Source organism: Chrysochloris asiatica, unplaced genomic scaffold (genome assembly GCF_000296735.1).
Source record: "Chrysochloris asiatica unplaced genomic scaffold, ChrAsi1.0 scaffold00078, whole genome shotgun sequence".
Taxonomy (NCBI): domain Eukaryota; kingdom Metazoa; phylum Chordata; class Mammalia; order Afrosoricida; family Chrysochloridae; genus Chrysochloris; species Chrysochloris asiatica.
The window spans coordinates 1,435,573-1,462,094 of NW_006408596.1; the positions used below are offsets into that span (position 1 = coordinate 1,435,573).

Here is a 26,522-nt window from a genome sequence, read left to right on the forward strand (position 1 = left end):
GTCAGAACTGACTTGATGGCATCTAACAAGAAGAAGAATCTTGGAGCAGAAAGATTAATGGGGCTCAGACTTCCTGTTATGTAGAAAGATAAAATGCTATTGTGAGGTCAATCCACAGAAATGAGCTTCTATTTCATGCAGCTAGATGCATCATAACTTTATACAATGTCCATTAAATTGGTAAAAAATATCCATTTTAAAGGATTAATTGGAGACACTATTAGAGACCTAACAAAATCAAACAAATATCTGTAAAAAAAAAAAATTCCATAGCGTTCTTTATTTCATTATTTTAATCTTGCACTAAATTTTAGTTATCAAACCATTAAAAAATTTGATGCTTCAAATTTTTATGAATTAAAAAAAAAAAGGTTATTGGGAAGACAGGAAAGAAAGAAAAGACCAAAATGGGTGTCAGAAGGGATTAAAACTTGCTATTGAACATCAAGTAGCTAAAGTGAATGTAAGAAAAGATAGAGGAAAAGAGTTGAACAGATGATTTCCAAGAGCAGTTTGAGAAGACAAAGTCAAGTATTATTTGAAATGTGCAAAGCGACCTGGAGTTAAAAAACCAAAAGGGAAGAATATACTCAGCATTTCTCAAGCTGAAAGAAATGGGGGAAAAAAAGGGAAGCCTGAAGCTGCACTATTGAAGGATTCTGTGGGCAAAATCACGCTCATCTGTCAATGTGTCATACTGTGATGGCTTGTTTGTTGCTGTGATTCTGGAAGCTATGTCTCTTTTAAATACCAGCAGGGTCACCCACGGTGAACAGGTTTCAGATGAGCTTTCAGACTAAGACAAGAAAGAAGGAGATACAGACTACTGCTGAATAGTTAGTCAATGAAAACCTTTGGAATAGCACTGGAACACTATCCGATAGCACCAGAATATTGAATACTGAAACATGATGAAAAGCACCAGAATATTGTCGATACCGTACCAGAAAATGAGCCCCTCAGGATGGAAGGCACTCAAAATATGACGGGAAGAGCTGCCTCCTCAGCTTGACCGTGATGACACTAATGGAGTAGAGCTTTCGGAACCTTCATTTGCTGATGTGGCACAACTCAAAATGAGGAGAAACAGCTGTAAACATCCATTAAAAATCAGAACATGAAATGGACGAAGTATGAACCTAGAAAAATTAGAAGTGTGTCAAAAATGAAGTGGAACACATATCTTAGGCATTGGTGAGCTGAAATGGTCTGGTATTGGTCATTTTGAATCTGACAACCACATGGTTTATTATGCCAGGAATGACAAAGAAGAGGAACGGTGTCGTATTCATCATCAAAAGAACATTTCAGGTTCTAGCTTGAAGTACAGTGCTGTCTGTGATAGGATAATATCCATACAAGGAAGACCAGCTAATAAAACTATTATTCAAATTTACACACCAACCACTAAAGCCAGTGATGATGAAATTGAAGAATTCTATCAACTTCTCCAGTCTGAAATTGATTAAACATGTAATCAAGATGTACTGATAATTACTGGTGACTGAAATGCAAAAAGTTGAAAGCAAAGGAAGGACGAGTAGTTCGAAAATATGTCTTGGTGACAGAAACAATGCTGAAGACTGCATGATCGAATTTTATAAGACCAATGACTTGTTCATTGCAAATAACCTTTTTAAAGCAACATAAAATATAATTATACATATGGACCTCACCAGATAGAATACACAGAAATAAAATTTACCACATCTGTGAAAAAAGATGGTTGAAAAGCTCCTTATTATTAGTCAAAACAAGACCGGGGGAGACTGTGAAACAGACCATCCATTGCTCACATGCAAGTTCAGACTGAAGCTGACAAAAATAAAAACAAGTCCACGAGAGCCATCTGAATTTAGATATTATCTCAAGAACAGATTTGATGCATTAGATACTAATGACTGAAGAGCAGAGGAGTTGTGGGATGACATAAAAAACATCATATAGGAAGAAAGTGAAAGGTCATTAAGAAGACAAGAAAGAAAGAAAAGACTAGATTCTGAAATTTGCTCTCCAGTGTAAAGCAAATGGAAGAAATGAGGAGGTAAAAGAGCTGAACAGAAATTTTCAAAGAACAGCTCGAGAAGACAAAGTCATATATTACAATAAAATGTGCAAAGATCTGGAGTTAGAAAACCAAAAGGAAAGGAGATGCTCAGTGTTTCTCAAACTGAGAGAAATGAAAAAAAAAAAAAAATTCAAGACTTGACTTGCAATATCGAAGCATTCTATGGGCAAAATATTGAATGATGCAGAAAGCATCAAAAGAAAATGGAAGGAATACAGATAGTCACTACCAATAATAAATGGTCGATGTTCACCCATTCCAAGAGGTAGCATATGACCAAGAGCCCATGTATGATACTGAAGGAAGAAGTCCAAGATACACTGAAGGCATTGTCAAAGAACAAGGCTCCAAGAGTTGATGGAATGCAAATTAAAATCATTCAACAAGAAGCATTGGAGGCATGCACTCATCTATGCCAAAAAATTGGAAAACAAGCTACTTGGTTAACTGAGTGGAAGACATCCATATTTGTGCCCATTCCAAAGATAGGTGACCCCGTGGAATGCGGAAATCACCAAAAAATATCATTAATATTGCATGCAAGTAAAATGTTGTTAAACATAATTCAAACATTGTTGCAATACTACATTGGTAGGTAGCTGCCAGAGGTTCAGGTCGGATTCAGACGGGAATGTGGAACCACCAGGGAGTGGTTAGAAAAAAATAAGGGAACAAAGAATGGTTAAAACTAGAAAAGGTGTGCGCCAGGGTTGTATTCTTTCTGTACACTGAGCAAATAATTCAAGAAGCTGGATTCTAAGAAAAACGTGACAGCAGATTAAAGGAACCTGTGATATGCATTAACAACCTGTGATCTGCAGATGATACAACCTTACTTCCTGAAAGCTAAGAGGACTTAAAATCCTTACTGATGAAAATCAAAGACCACAGCCTTCAGTATGGGTTGCACCTCGATATATAGAAAACAAAAATCTTCACCACTGGACCAATAAAATAATATCAAGATAAATGAAAAAAAAAGATTGAAATTGCCCAAGACTTCATTTTACTAGGATCAGCCATCAACATTCATGGAAACAGCAATCAAGAAATCAAACAATGTATTGCATTTGGCAAATCTGCTGCACAAGACCTGTTTAACATGATCAAGAGCAAAGGTGTGAATGCATCGGACAGATGCAACACCTGCTGCCTTAGGACTAGGCACTCACGAAACACAAACAGGGTGGAGGGATCCATTCTCAGGGATTTTGCTTTGTTTTTATTACAATAAAATAAATTTGTGGTTATTGATAAGTGCCGTCGAGTCAGTTCTGACTCATAGCAACCCTGCACAGGGTTTCCAAGGAGCAACCTTGCACTTCAAACCAACCCTGGGGTCTAGTTCTTATCCTACAGCGCCACACCAGGACTCCAATATATACAACATAAACTTCGCCTTGTGAACCATTTTTTAAGTGCTCCATTCAGTGGCATTTATTCTATTCATAACGGTATGCACCCATCACCGCTGTTTGTTTCTTATCCCTGAAGAAACACCACTTCCATTAACCAGTTACCTGTCACTTGCCTTTTCTCCCTCCCCATAGCCCCTGGAGTCTCTCACCTCTTTTTCTGATTCTGTACATTTGCATGTTGTTCACATTTCATAGGGGCGGGATCATATACTTTGGCTCCTTTTGCTCAGCATGATGCATTCATGGGGTTTTCAGCAGGGCGTGATATGATCTGCTCTGGTTTTTATGATTCAGTCATTGAGGAGAACTGTTTAAATGGCACAAGAGTAGCAATGGCAACTCTTAAATGGCAAGAGGTGTGGGCTAGGCTGAATGCATTCAGGGGAGGAGGTGGTACAAAAGCAGGTCCAGGTTGGACTACATCCATTGCAGTGGGATGCAGGGAAGAGGTGGCACAAGAAGAGGTGTGGGCTAGGCTAAATCCATGGCAGTGGGGTGCAGGGGAGAAGGCAGATGCCAGTGACAGACTCTAGGCAAAGCTGCAGGCTGTCCCTTTCCCCTTGCATCCCCCTCCTTCCAGACTCTCAGACCCCAGGCCTGTCATCCTGTCCAGATGGGGCTGGTCCAGCCTGGGTCCTGAGAACATCACCCCAGTCACGAGACTCCTCAGCTCTGTTCCAGATCTCTTTATTAACATGACAAGGACATTTCACACCTCCTTGGCCTGACTATTTGCTGGTTTCAGCTTCCCTTTCTGGCAGCTGAGGAGGCGGGGGAAGAGGAGGAGTAAGTAGTAGGGTGCAGTTCTGACTAACCTACCAGCTGCTTGGCAATGCCTGTCTTCGTAGCCAGGCGGTTTCTGCTGGGGTTCACGTCATCCCTCGGAGCCATGTGGAGCTTAGGATGCTTTGAAGCCAAGTGGGGGTGCTGTAGGGAACTCTACACGCCCCCTCCTTCCCGCCACTGCTGTGTGACCTAGTGTGGGTCTGTTTCTTTGGTGGTCAGTTTCCTCAGCTGTCAGATGAGAGGTTTGACCTTTCTGATTCTTACATGCAGTTTCTAGCACAGCTGGGACAAAGGGCTGTGGGATTTTAGGAGGCCTCAGAGCACTGGGATGCTCAGAGACAGGAATTGTGGGATGAGTAAGGCTTCGACCAGTGCTGTGTGGGTCTGGTCATTCCAGGGACAAGAACAGTAAAAGACAGGCTGTGAAGTTAGTCCCATGGCAGGAATGGTGGGGAAGATGGGAGCTATGGAGGAACCCAGCCTTAGGCATCTGACTTTCCCCTTGACTCTGGTCCTCTCTGAACAACATCCCTGTCATTTCAGCAACATCTCTAGTAGACAGACCTGCCTGTTTATGTGGGATCTTTCCCCTCATATATGGGCTTTTGTGAATAATGCTGCTGTGAACATTCATGTACAACTCTTTGTGTGGACATGTGGCTTCATTTCTCATGGGTAGATCAGCCTAGGAGTGGAATTCCTGGGTGACATGGTAAATCTATATTGAACTTTCATTTTCTTTTCTCACTTTACATATTTTTTCGTAACAATGGTCAGATATAATTCCTTTACTCTTTCGCCTCACAGAGTTGTGTAAGCCTCACTATGCTCAATTTAGAACATTTTTCTCACCCCAGAAAGGCACCATGCTCCCCTCAGCCACCACCTCATAATCCCTTCATCCGAATCAGCTCTTGGCCACTCCTGTCTCCTCTGTCCCTGTGGATTTACCTATTGTAGACATTTCCTGTAAAGGGGATCATGCGGCATGTAGCCTTTTGCTTCTTACACTGAAGGAGCCCTGGTGGCACAGTGGTTACAATGCTCAGCTGCTAACTGAAAGATCAGTGGTTCAAACCCACGAGCTGCTTGGTGAGAGAACAATGAAGCACTCTGCTCCTACGTGATTTACAGTCTGGGAAACCCTATGGGCCAGTTCTGCTCTGTCCTCTATGGTCGGGAGAGTTGGGGTCGATTTGACAGCTGTGGGTGTTCTTCCCACTGAGCATCGTGTTTTCAGATTCATCCAGCTCCTTATATTTGACCTGGAGGTTTTCCTGCCTTTTACAATTAGATCTAAATCCGTATGAAGATGAACGGGGTTCCCTGTCTAAAGGACCTTTGAGAAAATGAACAAGAAAACTGTGATGTGAACAGTTGCCTATTTGGTTTCTCTTCCACATCATACACATTCTGGCTTCTTTGGTTCAGCCTTTTAAAAAAAACTTTTATTGTGAATTGAGTGAAGGTTTACAGAGAAGATCACTGGTTTTGCATTCAACAAAGCATACACTGTGTTTCTTCTCATTGATTGCAGTCCCCTCCATGGAACAACAATTACCCTACTTCCTCCCTGTGGATCCCGTTTCCTTTCCACCCTCCTTCCCATCCCCTCTTAGCTTGGTCTGTAGGGAAATGTTGCCCTATTGCTCTCGAATGCTTGACCACTCCATGGTGAGCAGACCTCACTAGTGTTATCCCTGCTACTTGCCTGTCCACCACTTGGCTAACATTGGTAGTCAGCCTTTTTTAAGAAGAGCTTCCTACACAGGGGCAGGAAACGAAGCTTTGATGGCTGGTGGTGAAGCATGGTTTTGGAGCTGGATTCACAATAGTTAATGTGCTTGGTTGCTAACTGAAAGGTTGGAGCTTTGAGTTTACCCAGAGGTCCCTCGGAACAAAAGGCGTGGAGATCGACTTCTGAAAAATCAGCCATTGGAACCTAAGCTCAGTTCTATGCTGCCATACATGAGTTGGAGTCAACTCCACAGTGCTATTTTATTTAAGCCTGGAAGAGTCTGAGGGTGACCAGAGCACCTCTAATTGCTTCCCTTTGTTGGGGGAAGGGACTGCATAAAAGTATAGTCAAGGACTATGAGAGCACAGGAAGTGGTCTTGATACCCCAAGGCAGACAGGAAGCATTTCTGGAGGCCAAGACTCCTATGGGGGCCTTAAGAAGAGGGCACTTGAAAAAAACACCAGTGGATGGGCCCCACTGCTTGTCTCTGGTACCTGGTCCTCCCTGGGAGAGGTGAGCTCAAGCTCCTTCTCCCAAGCTGGGCTCAAAGTGCCTCCAGGGACCAGTGCAGAGTCCTTGGGAGGGCCCAGCGTATCCAAGATGACCTGTGCCACCTCTGTGTCCCTAGTGGAATAAAGCTAGTCAGCCCATTGCTGATGGGCCCGATTGCTGTCTTGGGAAGAACCTTCTCCGTCTCCTTCAGTCTGGACAGGTCAGCCCTGGGTGGTGCATGCACTGGTCACTGCCTGGGGTCCCCAGCCCACCCTGCTCCTGTGTTTGCAGCAGCAGCAACCCCAGAAGTCAGGGCTTTCACCGACCTGCTTGGAAAGTCTCCTAGCTCTAATGGGCAGGTGTGCGTCGGAGTCCCTGAGTGCTGCAAAAGGTTAATATGTTGGCGACTAACTGAAAGCAGGGAGGTTCAAGTCCACCTCTGGTGCCTTGGAAGAGAAGCTTGGTGATCTGCTTCTGGAAAATGAATCATTGAACACTCTGGAGCACAGTTCTCTGACCAACACGGGCTTGCCATGACTAGGAGTCTAGTGACAACTGGCGGCGTTTGGTTTTCCAAGGGGATCAGACCCTCAGAGAATTTGTCCCCTGCCCGAGTGGAAGAGAACTGAGTTACCAGGGCAGCCCATGGAGACAAGGAAACCCTCAGGGGCCAGATGGGGAAGTGAGAGAGCTTCAGAGAGGACTTGTCCAGAGGTCTCTTAGAAAGTGGGCATTTAGGCTTGACCCCTCCCCGTCTCAGAGGCACAGAGGTAAGGATGTGCCCAGTGACTGGCAGGGTCCGAGTTCCAAGGGAAGGGGCCTGGAAAGAGCATGTGAGCCTGAACTCTCTGGAACTAAGGCAGGGGTCGCCGAGGCCAAGGGACACAAGGGGGCAGCCAGGAAAAGACAGTGGAAAAGGAGGCAGGACTCCAGCCCAGTGGGGCCAAGTCATCTAAATGCCTAAAACCCAGACTTTAGTGTGAAATCTGATTTATAACATTTGGCAACTAATTCCAGAGAGTTTTGGAACACAGTGAGAGTCAAGCAAAATGTGAAGGGGGATGGACTGACCTGTTTGCAACCTCTGGTCTATAGGATAGGTGTCCTGGATACCTGGAGAACTCCTACACGTTAGTCAAAACCCCCAGCACAGAAGCCATGTCTGCAGTAGCATGGTCCCTGATCCTCCTGTTAGTTTGACTTAGGTATCTCTGTTACTATGTTACATGTAAGTGTCTATTTGTGTGTATCCTCCTTCCTTCCCAACCCCCCCCCCCTCCCCTCTTGGTCTCATTCTTTTAGTGGCAATACTGAGCTGAGAACTTAGCGTAGAGAACACAGTTGAAGATGGGGTTAAATAAATAATGTAGCGGATGCGCCATGGTTAACCTGGTCAGGGAAAGAAAAGGAGGTTGGTATTATTTAGTGTCTGCTGGATACTCGGCACTTGCTCTGGGTGGTTGAGAATAGAGGACACTGCCTGGGAACAGCCCAGAAGCCCTACAGAGGGAGAGTCAGACAGTCAAGTTGTCCCTAAAGAATGCAGTCCATCCAGGCATACAGCTCATCCGAGCACATGGCTTCAGAAGATACCCTCTTGGAAAGTCGAATTCTCAGATACCTCCCTCCCTGACTACAGGTCCACAGACAATTTATGGATAATGGTGAGGTCCCCAGTGACCTGCTATCCCCTACTGCCCCCTGAGGCTGGACATGGTCAGTCCACATAGGGGTGGCCCTGCTGTCAGCTGACCTGTCCTGGTGTTTCGTGTCTCCTTTCAAGTATCCTTTTCTGGAACAACTTGTTCCAGGCACTTGGAATGTGTGCTGCTGGAATTCCTCACCTTCCTGCTCTCAGGCCCCCTCAAGGCTGGAGCCCTTTCTCCTCCCGTCTCTTGTTTTTCTGGCTGTATTTCATTCCTCCTTTCCTTTCTTCAAGAAGGCCTGATAGCACTGAGTCAGGAGCTGGGCTGCTACCCCGAGGCTTTCTCCAGGGAACGAGCAGACCATCTGTCCCCGTAATGATTTACAGTCTTGGAAAACCTAGATCGGGTCACTGTGTCAGAGTCGATTTGATGGCAGTCAGTTTAGTTTTTTGGTTTTGTCTTTCTTCTAGACTCACTGCTGCCCTGAGCTCTTGTCCACTTGCTAGCCTACCTTGGGACCCTAATGGCTCCAGGGTGTGGGGACAGTACATCCAAGCAGCCCTTGAGTGTTGGACAATGATGAACAGACGCCCTGTGGCTGGAAATGGTTGTGTTCACAGGAACCTCGCAATGTCTGGGTAGGAAGGGCCCTTAGGAACATTCTTGGATTATCAGAAGTCAGATGGGGAAGCAAGAGAAAGGTCCAGAGAGGATTGTTCAAAGGCCTTTTGGGAAGTGGGGGTTTGGACTTAACCCCTCCCTCTCAGATGGCACCTACCAGAGTTAGAGGGGAGGACTTGCCCAGTGACTGGCCACTGTTGGGGCAGCTTATAAAAGCTGGCTTGCTGTCTTCGAAGAAATGGAAAATGCAAATAGTGGAGAGGAATTGGAGAAAGTAGAACCCTCATCCACTGCTGGTGGGAATGCCAAATGGTGCAGCTGCTATGGAATCAGTCTGGCAGTTCCTAAGTTTAATACAGTTATCACGTGACCAAGCAATTCCACCACGAGAACTGAAAACGTGCCCATACAAGAACCTGTGTATAAAAGTTCATAGAAGCATTATTTGTGATCACCAGAAGGTGGACATAGTCCAAATGTCCATCAGCAGATGCATGGATAAGCAGAATCTGGTCCAACCACACAATGGGACGTTATCTGGCCATACGAAGGAATGAAATTCTGATCTAGCATGATGCTAAGTAGAAGAAGCCTATCACAAAAGGTCACATACTGTCTGGATTCTACTGATATGAAATGTCCAGAATAGGTAAATCCACAGACAAGAAGTAGATTACTGGTTGCCGGGGCAAGGGAAGGGAGAGAATTGGAGAGACTGCTAAATGGGATGTTGAGAATGTTCTGGAACTAGGTCATTTTGATGGTGGATGCCATTGAGGTGGTCCCTTTAAAATGATGCCAGTCAGACATGTGATGCCATGTGATCTTGCCACAATAAAACAAACCCTTTTGCTCTGAAGAGGGTGGAGGGATGGGGGTACTATGGCCTAGCTTGCTGGGATCTGCCAGTTGACCTGTGTTTCTGATTGAGGTCTACAGGGAACTGGACAGACTCTCTCAGGATTATAAGTACCTAGGCGATTCTTAAGGAGCTCTGGTAGCATAGTGGTTACAAATCGGGCTGTGAACTATAAGGTCAGCAGTTCGAAACTACCAGCTGTTCTGTGGGAGAAAGATGAGGCTTTCTGCTCCTGAAATGATTTACAGCCTTGGAAACCCTATACAGGGTCGATATGAAACGGAACTGAGTCCACGGCACATAACTAACCAACCAACCAAGGTGATTCGTAGCCACACTAAGGTTTGGGTGTCCTTGACTTAAGTCAGCCACTTCTTTTGGAAATGGCCCGTCACCTCCCATTAGGCCAAACACGGACCAGAAAAGCCACAGGCCCAGAGAGAGCTCTGTCTGTTACTTCCCAGCATGGGCAGGTCACTTCCACCTGTGACCATCTTTCATTCAGTCCCCTTGTTCAGCACGTCCTGAGCACCTGCTATGGGCCAGGCAGTGTCTGGTGCCTGGCTGTGATTCCAACAACTGTGGGGAAGTTAGTGGTGCCTGAGAGGAGAGGCGGTGGAAAGGGGGAGGCTGGCAGCTGATGAGGGTGGCAGAGCAGGACGCCAGGTTTTTCTTCTCATTGGAGATATTTTCCTGTGGTTTGTAATAAAGACCTGAGTCGGGTGGGCAGGCAGGTGCAGGGACCACATGCCCAGCGATTAAGCCAGTGGACAATGTAGGTGGCCCTTGGCTTTCATTTTCAAGGGAAGAACCGAGCTGCACAGAGAGTGATCAGAGGCCACCCGCCCTTGAACGCTTAAAATAGCGCTCTGGGAAAGCAGCGAACACCAGGGAGTGTGGTAAACTCAGGCTCTGTTGGGATGCGGAGCGCGGGGGCTGGTGGAGGCAGTCAGGAATTGCTTAGCAGCATCTCTCCCACCTCCAGACGGAGCCAGGCACAGAGGAGGCTGTCTCCGAGGCGGACAAGCTGGCCATGGAGCTAAAAGACCCAAACCGCCCCCGGTTCACGCTGCAGGAGCTTCGGGATGTGCTGCAGGAGCGGAATGAGCTCAAGTCCAAGGTGTTCTTGCTGCAGGAGGAGCTCGCCTACTATAAGAGGTAAGTGGTCCTGGGAACACCCAGTGGACCCATCTGTGGCTGGAGGGCCCACTGGAGCTGGCTTCATTCTGCATCTATAATCTTTATGGGGACCCTCTGGAGACCCAGGGTAGTGCAAGCAGTGAACACACTCAGCTACTAACTGACAGGTTGAAGGTTCGAGTCCACCCAGAGATGCCGTGGAAGAAAGGCTTGGCAATCTATTTCTGGAAAATCATCCCTTGATAACTTTAATGGAGCCCAGTTGTATTCTGACACACATGAGGGTGCTGTGAGTCACAACTGAATTGATAGCAATTGATTCCACTGGTTTTCTCCAGCCTGAAGCACTTACACAAGCTAGTGTAAGTGATAACTCCTTTCTGAAACCCTGGGGCCCTAGTGTGTTCTGGAATTCAGAATTCTTCAAGATTTTACAAAAGAAAGATTGAACAGCCTTGGAAACCCTATGGGGCCATTCTGTGACCTCTAGTTATGAGTTGAAATTGCCTCAATAGCAGAGGATTTATACATATACTATGCATTACCACTTCCTGCTGGCAGTACCCTGTGGTCTAACACACATCTCTGCCGTGGGAAATGTGAACATTCACCACAACTGGAACACACAAAGATGCTAAACGGCCTCACAGCTGTTCAAGCTTTACCACCTGAAGGAATTGCCACACACAAAAAAGATTTTCTGGTTTTAGAGCATTTGGGATTTTGGAATTACAGGTGAGAAAGTGGTGCTGCGTGGTCTAAGGATTTGTTCAGTCAGTCAGTGGTCAGCTCCTTTCGTGGACCGAGTTCCATGTGGCTGTTTCGATTCATTACAATGAGATAAAGGTGAAAGTCAGTCATTCTAGCCACATTTCAAGTGCTTGGTCACCAGCAGACGGCACTGATGTATAACATTTCTGTCACCAAGGAAAGCTCTAGAGACAGTGCTGCTGTGAGACCGTGTCTCACACTTCTCTGTGTTCCTCACAACACAAGCTTGTTTCAACCCCAGGGCCTTTGCACTTCTGCTCCTCCTGCTGGGAATGTGTTGTCCTTGGCTCTTCCTCTTTATCTCCTTGTCACTCTGATTTCAGGTCAGATTTTATTCCTCAGAGCTACCCATGCCCACCCACCCAAAGGAGTGTCCCAAACACTCTGTCCCTTTCCACAGATTAACCTTCTTCCTGCTGGTTTTTACCACTTCACACTCTGCTGCCATTGTTAGTCCTGTTCATTAATGCATTTCACTGCCACCACACAGTGCCCCAGTGTGGGGTCGGTGGATTTCAAAAACAGACATCTGAGGCTAAATGCCCAAATCCGGGTTCAGTTCCTTGTAAAGGCTTTCAGAGGGGTACTGTGTGTACCTCTCTCATAGTTTCTGGTGGCTGCTGGTAATTCCTTGCCCACGTCTAGATTCTAAATATCGTTGGCTTCCATTGTCATGAGGTGTCTGTCTTTCCATTGTGTGTGGCTCATTTTCACATCTGTTTTCCTTTTATGAAATATCACGCAGAAGAGATTTGGTTTAGGACCCACCCTGCTCCAGTATTTATAATATCTGCAAAGGAAAACCGTTTTCCCAAACAAGGTTATATTCACAGGTACAAGGATTAGGACTTTACCATCCTTTGGTGGTAGTGGTTACGTACTGTGGAATCGGTTCTGATTCATAACGACCCTGTACAGGGTTTCTGAGGCTGTAAATCTTTATGGGAGCAGAAAGCCTCATCTTTTTAACAGCTGGTAGTTTCGAACTGCTGACCCTGAGGTCTGCAGCCCGATTCGTAACCACTACGCTACCATCTTTTTTGCAGGGAGGGGACACAATTCAATCCATAAAAACACGTTTACTGTAGTGTTTGTCTCCAAGCTGTAAACAACCAGAGAGACCAGAAACCTCACTTGTCTCGTTCCCAGCTGTGTCCCCAGCACTTCCAATGAAGTGCAGCACATGGTATCTATACAATAAAAATCTATTGAATGAAGAGCGGAAAGGAAGGGCATGTGCACCAGATGGGATCCCTGCCCTGTGGAGAAGAAATATACCGAAAATACCACATACTTTTTATAGAAAGCCTTCTGTGTCTCTGCATGCTAGAGTTACAGATATTCAAAGAAGAGAGAGGCAGCTTCCAGGTTGGGGATAGGGTGGAAATCAGGAAGACTTCAGGGAGGAGGTGGCATTTGAAACAAGCATTCCTTAGAGGAGTGAAACTTGGTGGCTCAGTGGTTAAGCACTCAGCTGCTGAGAGGTCAGTGTTTCAAACCCAGCAGCCACTCCACAGGAGAAACACGAGGCAGTCTGCTTTCGTAAAGACGACAGTCGTGGAGTCCTTATAGGGCAGGTCTACTCTGTTCTGCAGGGGTGCTCTAAGTCAGAATTCACTTGGGGCTGGTTCCTTAGAGGATAGGGTAGTATTCAGGTGTGGGGAATGCTGGGGAGTGGGTCACTTATTTCAGGTGAAGAAAACACAGTGGCATAGGACCAGATTCCAGTAGTTCTGGAATTGTCCTATTAAAGTGCACTTAGAGACGTAGGCCCCTTCTCTCAAATTCATCACATTTGAGCACGTAAGCGAAAAGGACTGCAGGCACCTGTGTTTCCGGCCCGTAGGCAGAAGTCCCCCCTAAAGTGCCCACATCGCTAGACCAATGTATTAGGTAGAAAAATTACTGGACAGAAGCCACTGTTGCCGTTGGCTATGGGTTCCCCAAAGTACATGGCCCTCTCAGACCATCAGACAAGAAACTTCTGGAATGTTCCAGCTCTTGCGGAATTATTGACTTTCTTATCTCATGCCTCTCTACTCTCTCTCCAGTGAAGAAATGGAAGAGGAAAATCGAATATCCCAACCTCCACCCATCACGCACCCGAGAATGTCCCCCCAGCCAGAGTCTGGGATCAAGCGACTGTAAGTGAAGCATTTCGGAATGTGGGTCTGCTGCCCCCGCGGCGGCTGACGTCCCAGATGACTTCTCTGGGTCACGAGGGTCACTAACTATGTCCTGCTGAGACGGCATCCCACTAGAGCATATTTGGCTCAGTTTGGGGTTCAGCTCCCTGCCTGAAGGCTGGGTTCCTTCCAGGGGTACTAGGCAGGGAGGGGTAGGAGAGGGTTGAGCCCATTGGCTGATGTTGAGGAGCTTGCTTTGGTGTGTGTCAAGCAGGGTGGGTCTCTGGGTCTTTTGAAGCGAGCAAGTGAGGCCAGGAAGGGGGCAGGTAGAGTTCATGTATCTAAAATCCTAAGGTCTTGAAACCTGAGCTTTCTAATGATCGGGATGGGTCCATCCCATCTGGGTATTTCTGTCTAGATTCATCCATCTCACTTTCTCTCTATGCATTAAGCATTTATTAGTGCATGATGCCTGTAAAGTCCATCCCTGGTCTTTTCAGAGACAGCCCATTTCCTGCTCCCCCCCCCCATAGACTTTCCGTTTCTTTAGTAATATTTTACATCAGCGAACCCTTTTGGGAGCCTGATGAAAGTCTACAAACCCTTTTCCCAAGGTGTGTGGAGGGGAACAGCAAAAATTTACATATAGTTTCAAGGCCCCTGAAGCCCTTTGGAGCCCCCAGTAAAACCTCTGGTCTTGTTTGACAGTTGATTTCTACCAAGAACACTGTGCTACATTACTATGTAGTTCTTTTCTGTGTGTTACTGAATTCAGTCAGCCCTATAGCCCTGGAGTTCCTAGTGTACAGTTAGGGAAACTGAGGCACAGAGCTCAGTCACACGCCTGGAGTCACACAGCTTGCAAGTAGCTGGGCCAGGGTTCCCATCCAGGCAGCCCAGCCCCAGGGTCCCTATTTTTATTCCACAGGACAGCCTCATGCTCACATTGTGTCTGACTGCCTCATAATCTTTCCAAGAGGGTCTTTCCCCAAGGCTTATTATAGAAAAGGTCCCTATTTTCCTCTTAAACCCCAGGGGAAGCTTCATGAAAGCCAGGGGTGTGGGTTGGAAAGCCAGCTGAAAGAGTGTGGCTATCACCAAATATCTCAACTCTTGAGATGCCTTGGTGCTTGGCCGGAAGCTCTAACTTGTGAGTCACCTTGTGTGACTGGGCAGGAGGGGCCTTGCAGAGGGTGCTTGCTTCTGGAACTTGTCCCTTGGAGCAAGTGGTGACTTGCTTCAAGTGTGGGGCCCAGTAGCTTCCCTGGGTTGTGTGGTTCAGTGTGTGACTCCATTCCAAGTTTCTCTCGCCAGCTGTATGTTGCTCATGAACTTGGCCCTCCATTCCTGCTGGACTTGGGAACAGATATGGTTCCCAATTCTGCTCATGGGTAAATATTTCCTAGGGAAAGCTTGAAACCAGAAAAGCTTCCTCTAGACCCCAATGCTGTTTTGATGTATTACAAATTTTCTGGTTACCCCTGAAGGATCCCTAGTGGAACAGTGGTAAAGTGCAAGCTGAAAGGTTGGCAGTATGAATCCACTAACCACTCTCTGGAAGAGAGATGTGGCAGTCTGCTTCTGTAAAGATTGACAGCCTTGGGAATCCTATGGCACAGTTCCACTCTGTCCTAAAAAAAGTTGTTACAAGTTAGAACCAACGCAGCAGCAGTAAAAAATGGGTTACCACTAAAACTCAGAATGACTTTAGAACAACTGTGTGTTTGCTGAGTAATCCAAAAGTTCCTGAAAAGAAGGGGCTCTGGCTTCAGGCTCAGCTGGATCAAGGTATTGTCTTATTCTCACCACCTCTGGCTTGATTTTCCTCTCTGTGGACTCCCTTTGTGGGTAGGATGGCAACCATCAGCTCAGGGCTTGTGTTTTTGTCTGTCTGAAGTTCCCGTGGGAAATCTTGATTCTCTTTTCCCAGCAGTCCACGTAAGTCAGAGAGAGTCTCATTGGCTCTGAGGGGGTCACATGACCACCTCTAAGTCAATTGCTGGGCAGTATACTAACTGGCTAACCAAGTCTGGAACTCATTCTCAGCCCTTAGACTAGGAGTAGCATTGATCCCATCCAGTTCCCATGGGTTGAAATTAAAAGAAGGAGGGGCACCCAAGCACGAGCAGGGTGCTGTTACCAGAAACGACAGGTGTGTCCACGGTAGCCTCATCTTAGTGTGAGGAAGCCCTTCAGGCTAGATTGTGTGCATATGTGTTTGTTGTTGGCTGCCATCAAGACAGTTCTCACACAATGACCCTACATGACAAAGTAGAACTGTCCTATGGGGTTTCCGAGGCTATAATCTTTATGAGAGCAGATGGTCACGTCTTTTTCTCCCACAAAGCCACTAGAAGATTTTCTGAAGAACTGCCAAGCACTTAATCATTGTGCCACCAGGGCTCCTTAGTTCAAGCTTTGTTGTTGTTGTTAAGTGCCGTCGAGTCGGTTCCGACCCAGGAAAACCCTGATCCTTGGTTAGCGTTTCTCACCCACTGACAGGTGGGAACTGGGATTGGATTTGCTTCAACAATGATCTCCCCACCAGCCCCACCATTTGGAGGGATAGCCAGAATCCACCGTCTGTGCTCTGACAGCTATAACTTACGGATTTCACCCTGGGTAGGGAAGTTTCGGGAAAGGTCCGTGATGCCAGACCTCACTCCTTGGGTGAGGGAGGGGCAGCCTGAGACAGCAGCACTCTGTAACCTTCAGTAGTCTGACTTTTAGAATCTTCACTTCCGGTACAGAGCTGTGGTTTTAAGAATGTGTTCCAAACCTGAGCTTTGACTTCTACATTTTCTACTCCAGCCCCCTCTCTCTAAAACAGATCATTAAGAGTTGGCGTTACAAATGTCAAATCGGGTACATTCCAGAGGAGAGCTAGCAGGATTTGCCAGCAGTCCTTTTTCCACTGGAACTAGTTTTTCTACCCTCTCCTGGATGGTGGTGGTGCCAGCCCCTCCTTTCCGGATTGGTCCAGGATGAACTCTAGGGCCTGATTTCAGAGCTTCCTTCCCTTTAGCTTGGAGCTCAGACAGACCTGAGGCTCTCTCTGAGCCTGGCAAAGAAAGCAGCTGGAATAAAGGAACGAAAGAAAGAGAGAAAGAGAGAGGGAGGGAGGGAAGGAAGGAAGGAAGAAAGGTGATGGAAACAGACGGAAGATGGGAGAGGGGGTCGCAGAGAGGGAGAGGGACAGCATTGGAGGCTGGGAGAGGTAGAGAAAGAGTAGTAGGGACAGGAAGGGGGAAGAGAGAAAGGAGGTGGGGAGAAAAAGAAGAGAGGGAAGGGGAGAGAGGAGGAAAATGGGAAGAAGGCACAGAGGTGGGGAGAAGACAGATCCTTGGAGGGCAGCAACTCTCTTAGGGAATAACGGGGAGAGCGAACTGTCACAAAAGGCTTTTGACCGGCACAGGCAGGACACTGGTGACCTTTGTCCATCTGAGAGCTGACTCAGTACCTCAGAGAGGTATAGTGGGGGGGGAGGGCAGGACAGCTCATGGGTAGGGGGATCCCTTCCCTCCTGTGCCCACATGGACTGGTCTGGTTGGTGCCTTGTGTGAGAGAAGGCTGTATCACACAGGCTACTTTGTGCAGTTGTCTCACGCCTTTGCCACGGGGCTCCCTACTTTCATCCCATCAGTGGTTAATAACCACCTGAGAGGTTCATGCACTTGAACTTGAATTGTTGTAACCTTCTCCTGCCCCCACCCCTATCAGACTCAGAGCTGGTACATTATCCCCATTCCTCAGATTAGAAGTTGGAGTCCCAGGAAGCAGTGATCCATTGTAGGTCAGACTTCGGAAAAATCCTAGTTGGGATCTGAATCCATACCTTGTGTCCACCACCTGGATCTAGGTTTGTCTAGACGGTAGTTAATTAAGTTCTAGGGGCTCCAAGCCACATCATTCTGCTCCCACGCCCAGTAGGATTCATTCTGAGTAAACAGAGAGCCCCAAAGATACAGCCACTGCCCTGGAGGTAGCTCCCAATACTCCATGTACTTCCTTGCTCCCTGAGTCACCAGCTGTGGGCTGACTGCCCAGTCCCCTTATCTTGCAAGTGCACCACGGGGCCACAGAGACGTCAGACTCTGCATTCTGTGCTGAGCCAGTCCAGGGAAACAGAAACCCCGGCTGCCAGTCAAAACAGCATGTCCAGAGGCATCCAAGAATAGCTTGTGATCGAGCAGCTGGCACTGCCCAGATGATCACGAGCAAGTGCTGGAGTGACCTCAGCCTCGTCCCCATCCACACCAGGCACCAGTGCCCCGTTTGTGTGCCCCTCTCTCTCAGTCATAGACACACGCACATACGGCTGGTTGCTGCCCATTAGGGGCAAAGGGGAGAGCAGAAAGGCAGGCAGGGTGTATAGTGGAAGGGGGGGCCACAGAAACTTCCATCAGAACAACTGGCTTTGCAGCGAGGAAAGGCTGGCCTTAGAGTGGGCAGCCACCCAAGTATCTAATAGTAGTGGGGACAGTACAGTCTGTCCTGTCGTCCTGCCCACCACCCTTCCTGGCTTCTGCCCAGAAATCACTTCTTCAAGATGCCCATTATGCTACCTGAAATGCAACCACTGCAACTTGTTTTCTTGAGTCTTCCAGAGATTGGGAGGGAGGGGGAGGGTTAACCCAGCCACACTAGATCCAGGACACCAACTTTGGGGTCAGTTTTAGTGGAGGTGGCCATCCCTCTGGAGCAGCGGAGCAGCTGGGCTGGGCCCTGAGTTTCCAGGTGGGCGAGCATTGTTCTCCAGGCACACTGCCCAGTAGCATGGCCCGAGGGGGCTGGACCGATTCACTTAGCAAAGGGTACCCCCTCTTGTCATTGTCACTGTAAGAAGCCACACAGGACTTTCTGCAAAGATGGTGATTCCCAGCTGCTCTGTGATGGGGCTCTGAGGTGTCTCAAACTCCAGAGAATGCCCACGCTGCATTTGAGATGGCTATTTTCTGTCTTTGTCCATTCAACCTTTAGGGAACAAAATCCACACTGTTCAGAGGCAACAAGGTGGTTTGGTTGGTATGTCTTTGGTCTCCCTGCCCAGGACCACCCAGGTTCTCCCTGGCTGCTGTTGGGTTCATGGCAGCTGGGGAACAATGTGCCGGAAGACCCCATTACCTCCCAGAGCAGGTTCCAGGTCCTACTCTCCCCTCCCCCGTGCCCCATCTCCCCTCTGTGATCTCTGTATACACACACACACACCCTCCAGCTGGGCTGTCTGTGGAACTTGTTTCTTTTTCATGCTGTCTGTCTGTACTTCTCTGACCAGGATCTTTACCACCATAATGCCCATGGTAGCAGCTGGACTGATACTAGATGATCCCACACTGCAGCCCATCCGAAGACTTGTCTCCCTTGTAGGCACCGTTTCTCTGGTTTCCTTTTGCATTGTACCTTTGGAGTGGCTGCTGGTGGGGTGGCATGTCCTCTTGGCTCCTGCAGCTGCATGGCCATCACACCGAGTGTCCCCCACTTGAAATGGGTCTCCAAACATGTGATTTCATATGTGCCCGCCACTGTGCGCAGTCTGCATGGATGACACCCCAGAGTCTCAGTTCTGTCACCGATAATTCTTTTTGTCTCTTTTGTTTCCATTCTAAAACCACCTTGTCCGTGTTCCAGTAAAGATGAGCCTTTGAATGACGGGTCAGTAAGCTGTGTCCCTGTGGACGCCGAGTGGCACTAACAGTTTTGTCTTCACGCCACAGCTTTCTAAACTGCTTTGTTTTGCCAAGCCGTCACCAGTTAGTCCTCTGCGCTAGCTTAGGAAAGAGAAGTAGAGGACACTGATGTTTTAAATCTCACCGTGTCCCCTCGGACAGGACCTCCTAAGTGGACTCTCCTCACTTGAGTGCCATGGATGTGAAGGGGCACAGTGATGTGTTGCTGCTGTATCTCTGGTCCGCTCATTCCCCTGATTTACATTATGGAAGGAGTCTCTGGGTAGCACAGTTCAGTTCTGGACTACAGGCACTTCAGAAGAAAGGTCTGGCAGTCTGAAAGGCCTTGAAAACCACATGGAGCAGTTTTCCTCTGCACACGGGATGGGTGGCCATGAGTTGGAATTGACTTGATGGCTGCTAACAGCAACAGCACATCCTGGAGAGAGCTTGCACGTAACCCCGGTTGGCAGTCATGCCTTCACTTGCTTGCACACACATATGTCCAAGAGAAAAGAGGCCTCAGTTGCTTCAGAACATTTTTCCAGATAGATCTGGATTGCCCAACGTTAAGGTGAAAGAACTTACTTAGTGGAAGGGAAGATAGGGCCCAGTGACCCAGACACGATTAAAGCTGAATGTCACAAGTGAACTTGTGTATATGTGTTCTTAATGTATTTCTAACTGTATCATTTTTCTTAAGTTTCAAAGCTTATTTTTAACCTCATCCTAAGCAAGGAGATCTTCAAAACTGTGGGCTTTTCTGGGTAACTAACACTTTCCAGATTCAGATAAATCAATATGAGGGGCCTTCAAAAGCTTTTTGGAAAAATGTAATGCAAAGATAATATATTTTCTTCCAAACTTTCTGAAGCCCCCTGGTACGTAATTATTTTTAAATAGTCCTCTGTCTACATCAAAATCATCTTGTCTTCCACAAGGCTTTCAAGCATTCCTCTTCCTGCCCAGTTGTATAAGACGACTAGTTAGCAGAATTCATGGTTTTTGTTTGCTGGTGAGGTGCTGTAGGATAAGCACTGGACTGTTAACCAAAAGGTCAGCGGTTCAAACCCACCAGTTGCTTCTTGGAAACCCTATACAGGATCAGGAACCAACTCGGCAGCACTCAACAACAGCAAAGTTAAGAGGCAGGCCTGCTTAGTGATGCCTGAGGCAGGAGATCTGTCATCTGTCATACACATAGTCAGATCCAGTGTCACCTCCAAGGTGCCAAGACAAAAAAGACACACATGGCCCGCCCCCCATGCTACTGCCTTAGAATAACCAGGATCCGCACCCCGAGTTTTCCTCCCGCAGCCTGAATTGATTTGCCCCTCCTGCATCTGCTGCTCTGTGTCCCTGGCACCGCAACACTGAAGGCATGTGGTCAAGAGGAGGTACTCACATCTGTCTTTCTTGTCCCTTCCCAAAAGGTTTAGCTTCTTCTCCAGAGACAAGAAACGCCTGGCCAACGCCCAGAGGAGCACACACATCCAGGAGTCCTTCGGTCAGTGGGCAAACTCACACCGAGACGACGGTTACACAGAGCAAGGACAGGAAGCTCTGCAGCATCTGTGAACTTGACCCGCGTCGGCCCTGGGACCTGAACCATATATATGGCCAGCACCTGCCATCAAACCTGGCAGCCCCAGGTTTTACTGCTGGAGGCACCTTGCAGTGGTCTTGGATGCTCCCTCGAAATCAAGCCCTCTAACAAACTGTTGGCTTTGAGGAAGGCCCTATCCCAACTGCACCAGACTCTAAAGACCTGTTTATTTATACCCAGGGCGCTCAGTTTACCGTAGATGACTGCAGTTCCTTCGACTATTTAATAATCCCGTGAACGAAGGCCGGACTTTTGCGTTAGGAGCTTCTTTAAACCAAATACATCACTCGCCACTAGAATCGCTCTTTGAAATGCTGTTTAGAACTGGGTAGAGGGTTTTTTTGATCACGTGGGAGCATTTTGGTGAGTGTGCTTGGGAAACGTTCAGGGTGATGGCATATTCTGGAGGGTGAACTGACTGGGCGGTCACGACATTTGGGGCCACAGGGACAGCAGTCCCTCAGCCCAGAAATTAGAGACAGGTTTGCTAGAGCCCCGAGGTCCTATGCTGTACTGTTCCCGGTCATGACTAGGCTAGGCACATAGTACGTTCAAGGCCATGTGCCTTGGAATCGGCCATGAGTTCTGCAGTACCTCCCAGAGTTGCCAAGGGTGAGACGGAGCAGTATCTCGTGTGGATTTCTCCCTGCATCTTTTTTGATCCTTTAAGCCTTCACTGGGGGGGTACAGTGAAGTGCTCAGCTGTTAATTGAAAGGTCAGTGCTCTGTGGGACCTGTAAGTCGGCATCTATTCAGACTCACAGCCTTGGAAACCCTCTGGGCAGTTCTACTCTGTCCTGTCAGGCTGCTGTGAGTCAGTTGTCTCGACAAAAGTGGGGTTTCTGTGTTTGAATGAATCGTGCAAAGGTTAATGCACTAGGCTGCTAACCAAAAAGTTGGAGGTTTGAGTTCACCCAGAGGTACCTTCAAAGAAAGGCTGGGCATTCAGCTTCAAAAAACTCAGCCCTAGACTTCTACTCTGACACACATGGGGTCTCCATGAGGCAGAACCAACTCAACGGCAGCTAGGGAAGGGTGACTAGGGAATGCATGAAAGTGGGTGAGGCAAGACTTAACCAAGCAAGGGCTGAGTGGAAGATGGCTTGAAGACCACATGGCTGGCCAGCTCATGGTTCCTGGGCAGGTGGCGTCAGTAGCCAGTGATTTGGGGGTCTGTCCAGTTTAACTCTCTTCACCTGAAGAGCTTCCAGCACAGAGCTGGCAACTCACAGCTTTCGAGGGCGCATTTCCTGCAGAAGCACTCAAATCCATGTGATGGGCCCTTTGGTACACATTTTACAGTGTTTCCTAAAAGCCATCACATAAATCAGCCAAATCCACAAGTGGAGCCTTTTTCCCTACTGCTTACAAAAAAATCAAGACAGGACGGTGTTGATGTATTAGAATAATAGTCCGCACACCCAGCAGCGTAGGAGATTCTGAATTTATTCTTAGAGAATAAAAGCATGAAGGCTGAGGAATCCCAAAGGTAACCAGTGTTGCCAGTTTTGTAAGCATCCTTCTAGAAATATTTTATATGTATATACACATATAAGGGTTAAGTCAAAAAGTATTGGTCTTAGGGTTCCAGTTCATACATACACAGGTTTCCAAACAACAGTTACGCTTCTCTCATGAGTTCGTGGCTAACAATCTGACTCAGGCTTCATTGTTAAAGTGCCATCGATTTGTTCCGATGTCAGACTGTAAATCTTTACAAGAGAAGAGCCTCACCTTTCTGTGGTGGAGCAGCTGGTGTACTCAAACTGCTGACCTTGTGGTTAGCAGCCCAGCATATAACCCAGTATGCCACCACAGGTCCTTTAGGTTTGTTAGGGTGCTTTCAAAAAAAAAAAAAATGAGGTCCAATCAAAGCAGTGGCTTCCAGCAGATCTGCTGGGTCAGATAAATCCATGGCAGAGGTCTCAGCTCAGAAGGTTATGGTGACTATTTTTAGGGATTCCAAAGGGGCCATCTTGACAAGATTTTTTTTCAACAGGACACAGGATTATCACAGGGGTTAATTGGTAAGAAATTTAAGAAAACTGCAATGGTGAGAAAAAGGCCAGGAAAGTTGCACCAAGGAGTTTTTTCCCATTACAACAGTGCACCTGCTCATTCTTTGAGGTCAGCAAAGGATATCCTATGAGGATTTCATTGGTGAACCTTACGCCCTCCACCCCACAGCCTGATCATGCCCCTTTACACTTCTTTTTGTTCCCCCGACTCAAATAACATTTAAAAGGAACACAATTTTAGTCTTGAGGATGCCAAAATCACTAGCGTGGTGTGATATAAATCACGGAGCATGGAATTCTCCAGGGAGGGGTTGGAGACATGGAAACACCACCCTCAGAAGTGTACAGATCTAGATGAAGGATATTTTGAGAAACAAAAGCTTCATGTTGTGATATTTTTGATTAATAAACATTTCTATGAATTTATAGCAACTTTGCCACTTACCTGCGCATGTTTATAATGTTCCCCTGCTTTTCTTTACGTAAGCGGCCGCACGCTATACTATATATACTGTACATATGCTGCTCTGTACCTTTCTTTTTTCACTTAATATATCCAGAGGCTCACTTCCATTAGTATGCAAGGATGTGGTTGTCACCTGGATAGTTTTTGCCCTCCAGGGGACACTTGGCAGTGTCTGGAGATATTTTTGGTTGTCAAAGCTGGATAGGGGAGTACTACTGACTTCCTGTGGCAGCCTGGGACGCTGCTAGATGCCTTGCAGTAGAAGGAATTACCTGGCCACAGTGCTAACCGTGCCAATGGTGAGCAACTATAGTGTTGACTTACAACACTCGTCCAGCCCCCTACTCATGGGCAGGTAAGTTCCTTCCCATCTTTTCCTACCACAAACAATGCTGCAGCGTAAATGCACCCTTTCACATGCATGCAGGTCTGCAGCATAAACTAGGAGCAGATTGTTAGGGTTGAACTGTATCTTCCAAAAATGTATGCTGAGGTCCTGCCTCACTCCCGGTACCTGTGAATGACCTTGACTGGCATTAGGGTCTTTGCAGATGTCATTAGATAACACAAGGACCTACCTATTAGATTAAAAAAAAAAAAAACAGCCACTGCCATCATTGCCATCAGGTCACTTTCAATTCACAGAGACCCTAACAGAGTTTCCAAGACTCTGAATCGTTATGGGGACAGCCTTATCTTTCTCCCTGGGAGCAGGAGGTGGATTTGAATCACTGACCTTGTGGTTGCCAGCCCAACACCTAACACACAGTGCCACCAGGGTTCCTAATCTTTATGATTGGTGTCTCTATTTCCATGAATAGACACAATGGCTCACAGACACCATTCAGTCCTAGTATTGAGCCCACCCTCAGCTCACCTTTCAGCCAACCTCCAAACAGCCCTATGAAGTGAACAGTAACACCTGTGAGGAATGCACCCCTCAGAACAGGCAACCGTAAGACACCACACCAGCAGGATGTGCCCCAAAGTAAAGCTCAGAGGCAGGAAGGGACAGGAGAGGAAGCAGAAGAGTGCTGTGACACTAAGGTGAATGCAACTAACATCAAGAAACAAAACATGTTATCAACTGTAGACCGGGAAACTACTGTGCTCTGTAAACTCACCCAAACCACACTAAAGAGAAGAGACAGAGGAAGACACACCCAGAAGATGGCCCTGTGAAGACAAAGGCCGAGACTGGCGTGATGCAGCTCCAAGTCAAGGAACACCAAAGATTTCCTGAAGCCACCAGAAATGATGAGAGGCAAGGAAGGGCACCTGTGGAGGGAGCACAGCCCAGGCAACATCCTGACTCTGGACTTTGGGCCTCCAGAACTGAGAGAGAGCACATTTGTATTGTTCTAAGCCCCACAGTATGTGGAATTTTTGTTACCGCAGCCATGGTACACTCATACATAGAAAGTAGTGTGTTTACTTTGAATCTGGATTCCAGGTTGGAAAGATAACATACTCCAGACCCCATGATCATCTGTGACATTTATCCACCGCAGCGATGAGCTTTGTATACAGACCGGGCACATGACTCAGGCTTTCTCTTCATCTTCTGGTTTACTGCTGAGCCTCCATTTGCTCCGGTCCCTCTTCTCCCTGCCCTTGGGCCTGTCATCTCTAAAACCCTTTTCTCTCTCCCAGTCATTTTCGGGCCAAGTCCGGGCTGACTCTCTCTCCTGCCACCGCTTCTCCCTGCCCCGGTCGTGGTCTCGATCCCTCGGCCTGGAGTCCCAGTGTCGTTCACGGGAGGGTGATCGCTCCCTCCTCTCCCTTTTCCCCTCCCTGTATATGTCATTCTTAACAACTGGCAAGTTGATAGGTTTTCGAAAAGGCCGATCCCGTCCCCCAAATCTCAGCTGCCCAGATTCCTTTTTCCCACCAAGCCCTCCTCCAAGCCGTCGAGGAATCCACCCTTTGAGAGTCCTTTCCAGCTCATAATCCACAAATATCTCATGCTGGTCAATGACTAGGCCGTCTGCATCCCTGTAAGCATTCAACAGAGAACGTTCGTCCTTGTATTCTATGAAGGCATAGCCCTTGGAAAAGCCGGTGACCAAGTCCCTGACCAGACGAAGCCTCCGGATATCACCATACCGGGAAAACACCTCCTTTAGCTTCTCCTCTTTGGTCTGCAGGTTGAGTCTGGCTACAAACAGGGTGAGGAGGGGGTCTCCCGTGACACCTTTGTTAGGGACATAGCGGGCCAGCATTGCCCTCCAGACTGCCCGGTCATGTGGTTCTTCATCGGTGCCATCGATGCTGCCAGCTTTAAGAGGGTCATACTCCTTGGCGATGGGCATCCACTTGTTCATGTTCTGAAAAGAGTAGCAAGTGTTTAGGTGGTGTCTGCTCTGTATCAGGCACCCATTAATCCTCCCAACCACCCAGTGAAGTAGACAGAGAGCATTATCTAGTTCTGCTGTTAGGGGAGGAAGCACATCCCCAGCACAGAAGTGGGGGAGTCGCTTTCAAATGCAGGAAGTCAGACATAGACTCAGCTCTTGCCCACTCCTCCACCCTCCTCTCAGGACAAAGCAGAGGGTGGTGTGCTTGTGTCTAATTGCTGCTGACGATGACGAGGCTCAATCTCGATCGGGGCGCATGGATCAAACGTGAGGATAGCTTTCCAAGGACTTTAGCCTGTCTAGGGACTGCTGTGAAAGTGACGTAGCACCAAGACTCCACTACCAGAATCCCAAACATGCCAACTGTTTAGAACACACAAACCAACCAACCTGACACAGTGAATCTGCTAGAGTTCATTTTGGTTCTAAAAGGTTCATGAGTCGGCGGCACAGGCTCAGCCACAAATATTTCACCACACAGAGCAAAGTCAGTGTTTTTAACAGAAAAGGCACAAAGAATGAGACACAAACAAAATAAAGCAGAGCCACATTCATATATGTTGACATGATAAGCAGGATATAAGGAACACCCAAACATTTAAACTTATGTGGTATTGCTGATTAATGTGCTGTACTGCAAAGTTGGTTTAAACCGCAAGGTTGGCGGTTCAAGCTCACCAGTTGTGCTTTGGAAACACTACACAGGGTCGCTATGGGTGGGAACCTACTCAACGGCACTTAAC

At 47.4% G+C, this 26,522-nt stretch overlaps 2 protein-coding genes across 2 annotated transcripts in view; one reads left to right on the forward strand and one right to left on the reverse strand.

Annotated features, from left to right (window-relative positions):
- RILPL1 (Rab interacting lysosomal protein-like 1) overlaps positions 1 to 20,910 on the forward strand; it is a 55,176-nt gene extending 34,266 nt beyond the window's left edge. The window contains exons 5-7 of the mRNA XM_006865370.1: positions 10,615 to 10,787; positions 13,592 to 13,684; positions 20,766 to 20,910. Coding sequence (XP_006865432.1) covers positions 10,615 to 10,787; positions 13,592 to 13,684; positions 20,766 to 20,910 — 411 coding nt within the window. The remainder of the gene's footprint in view (positions 1 to 10,614; positions 10,788 to 13,591; positions 13,685 to 20,765) is intronic.
- Positions 20,911 to 24,966: 4,056 nt separating this feature from the next.
- SNRNP35 (small nuclear ribonucleoprotein 35kDa (U11/U12)) lies at positions 24,967 to 25,746 on the reverse strand. The gene has a single exon (XM_006865478.1). The coding sequence runs from the start codon at positions 25,744 to 25,746 to the stop codon at positions 24,967 to 24,969; it is 780 nt and encodes a 259-aa protein (XP_006865540.1).
- Between the last annotated feature and the right edge of the window lie 776 nt (positions 25,747 to 26,522).

Coding starts and splice junctions, on each gene's coding strand:
- SNRNP35 (XM_006865478.1), bottom strand. CDS start 25,746: ATGAACAAGTGGATGCCCATCGCCAAGGAGTATGACCCTCTTAAAGCT.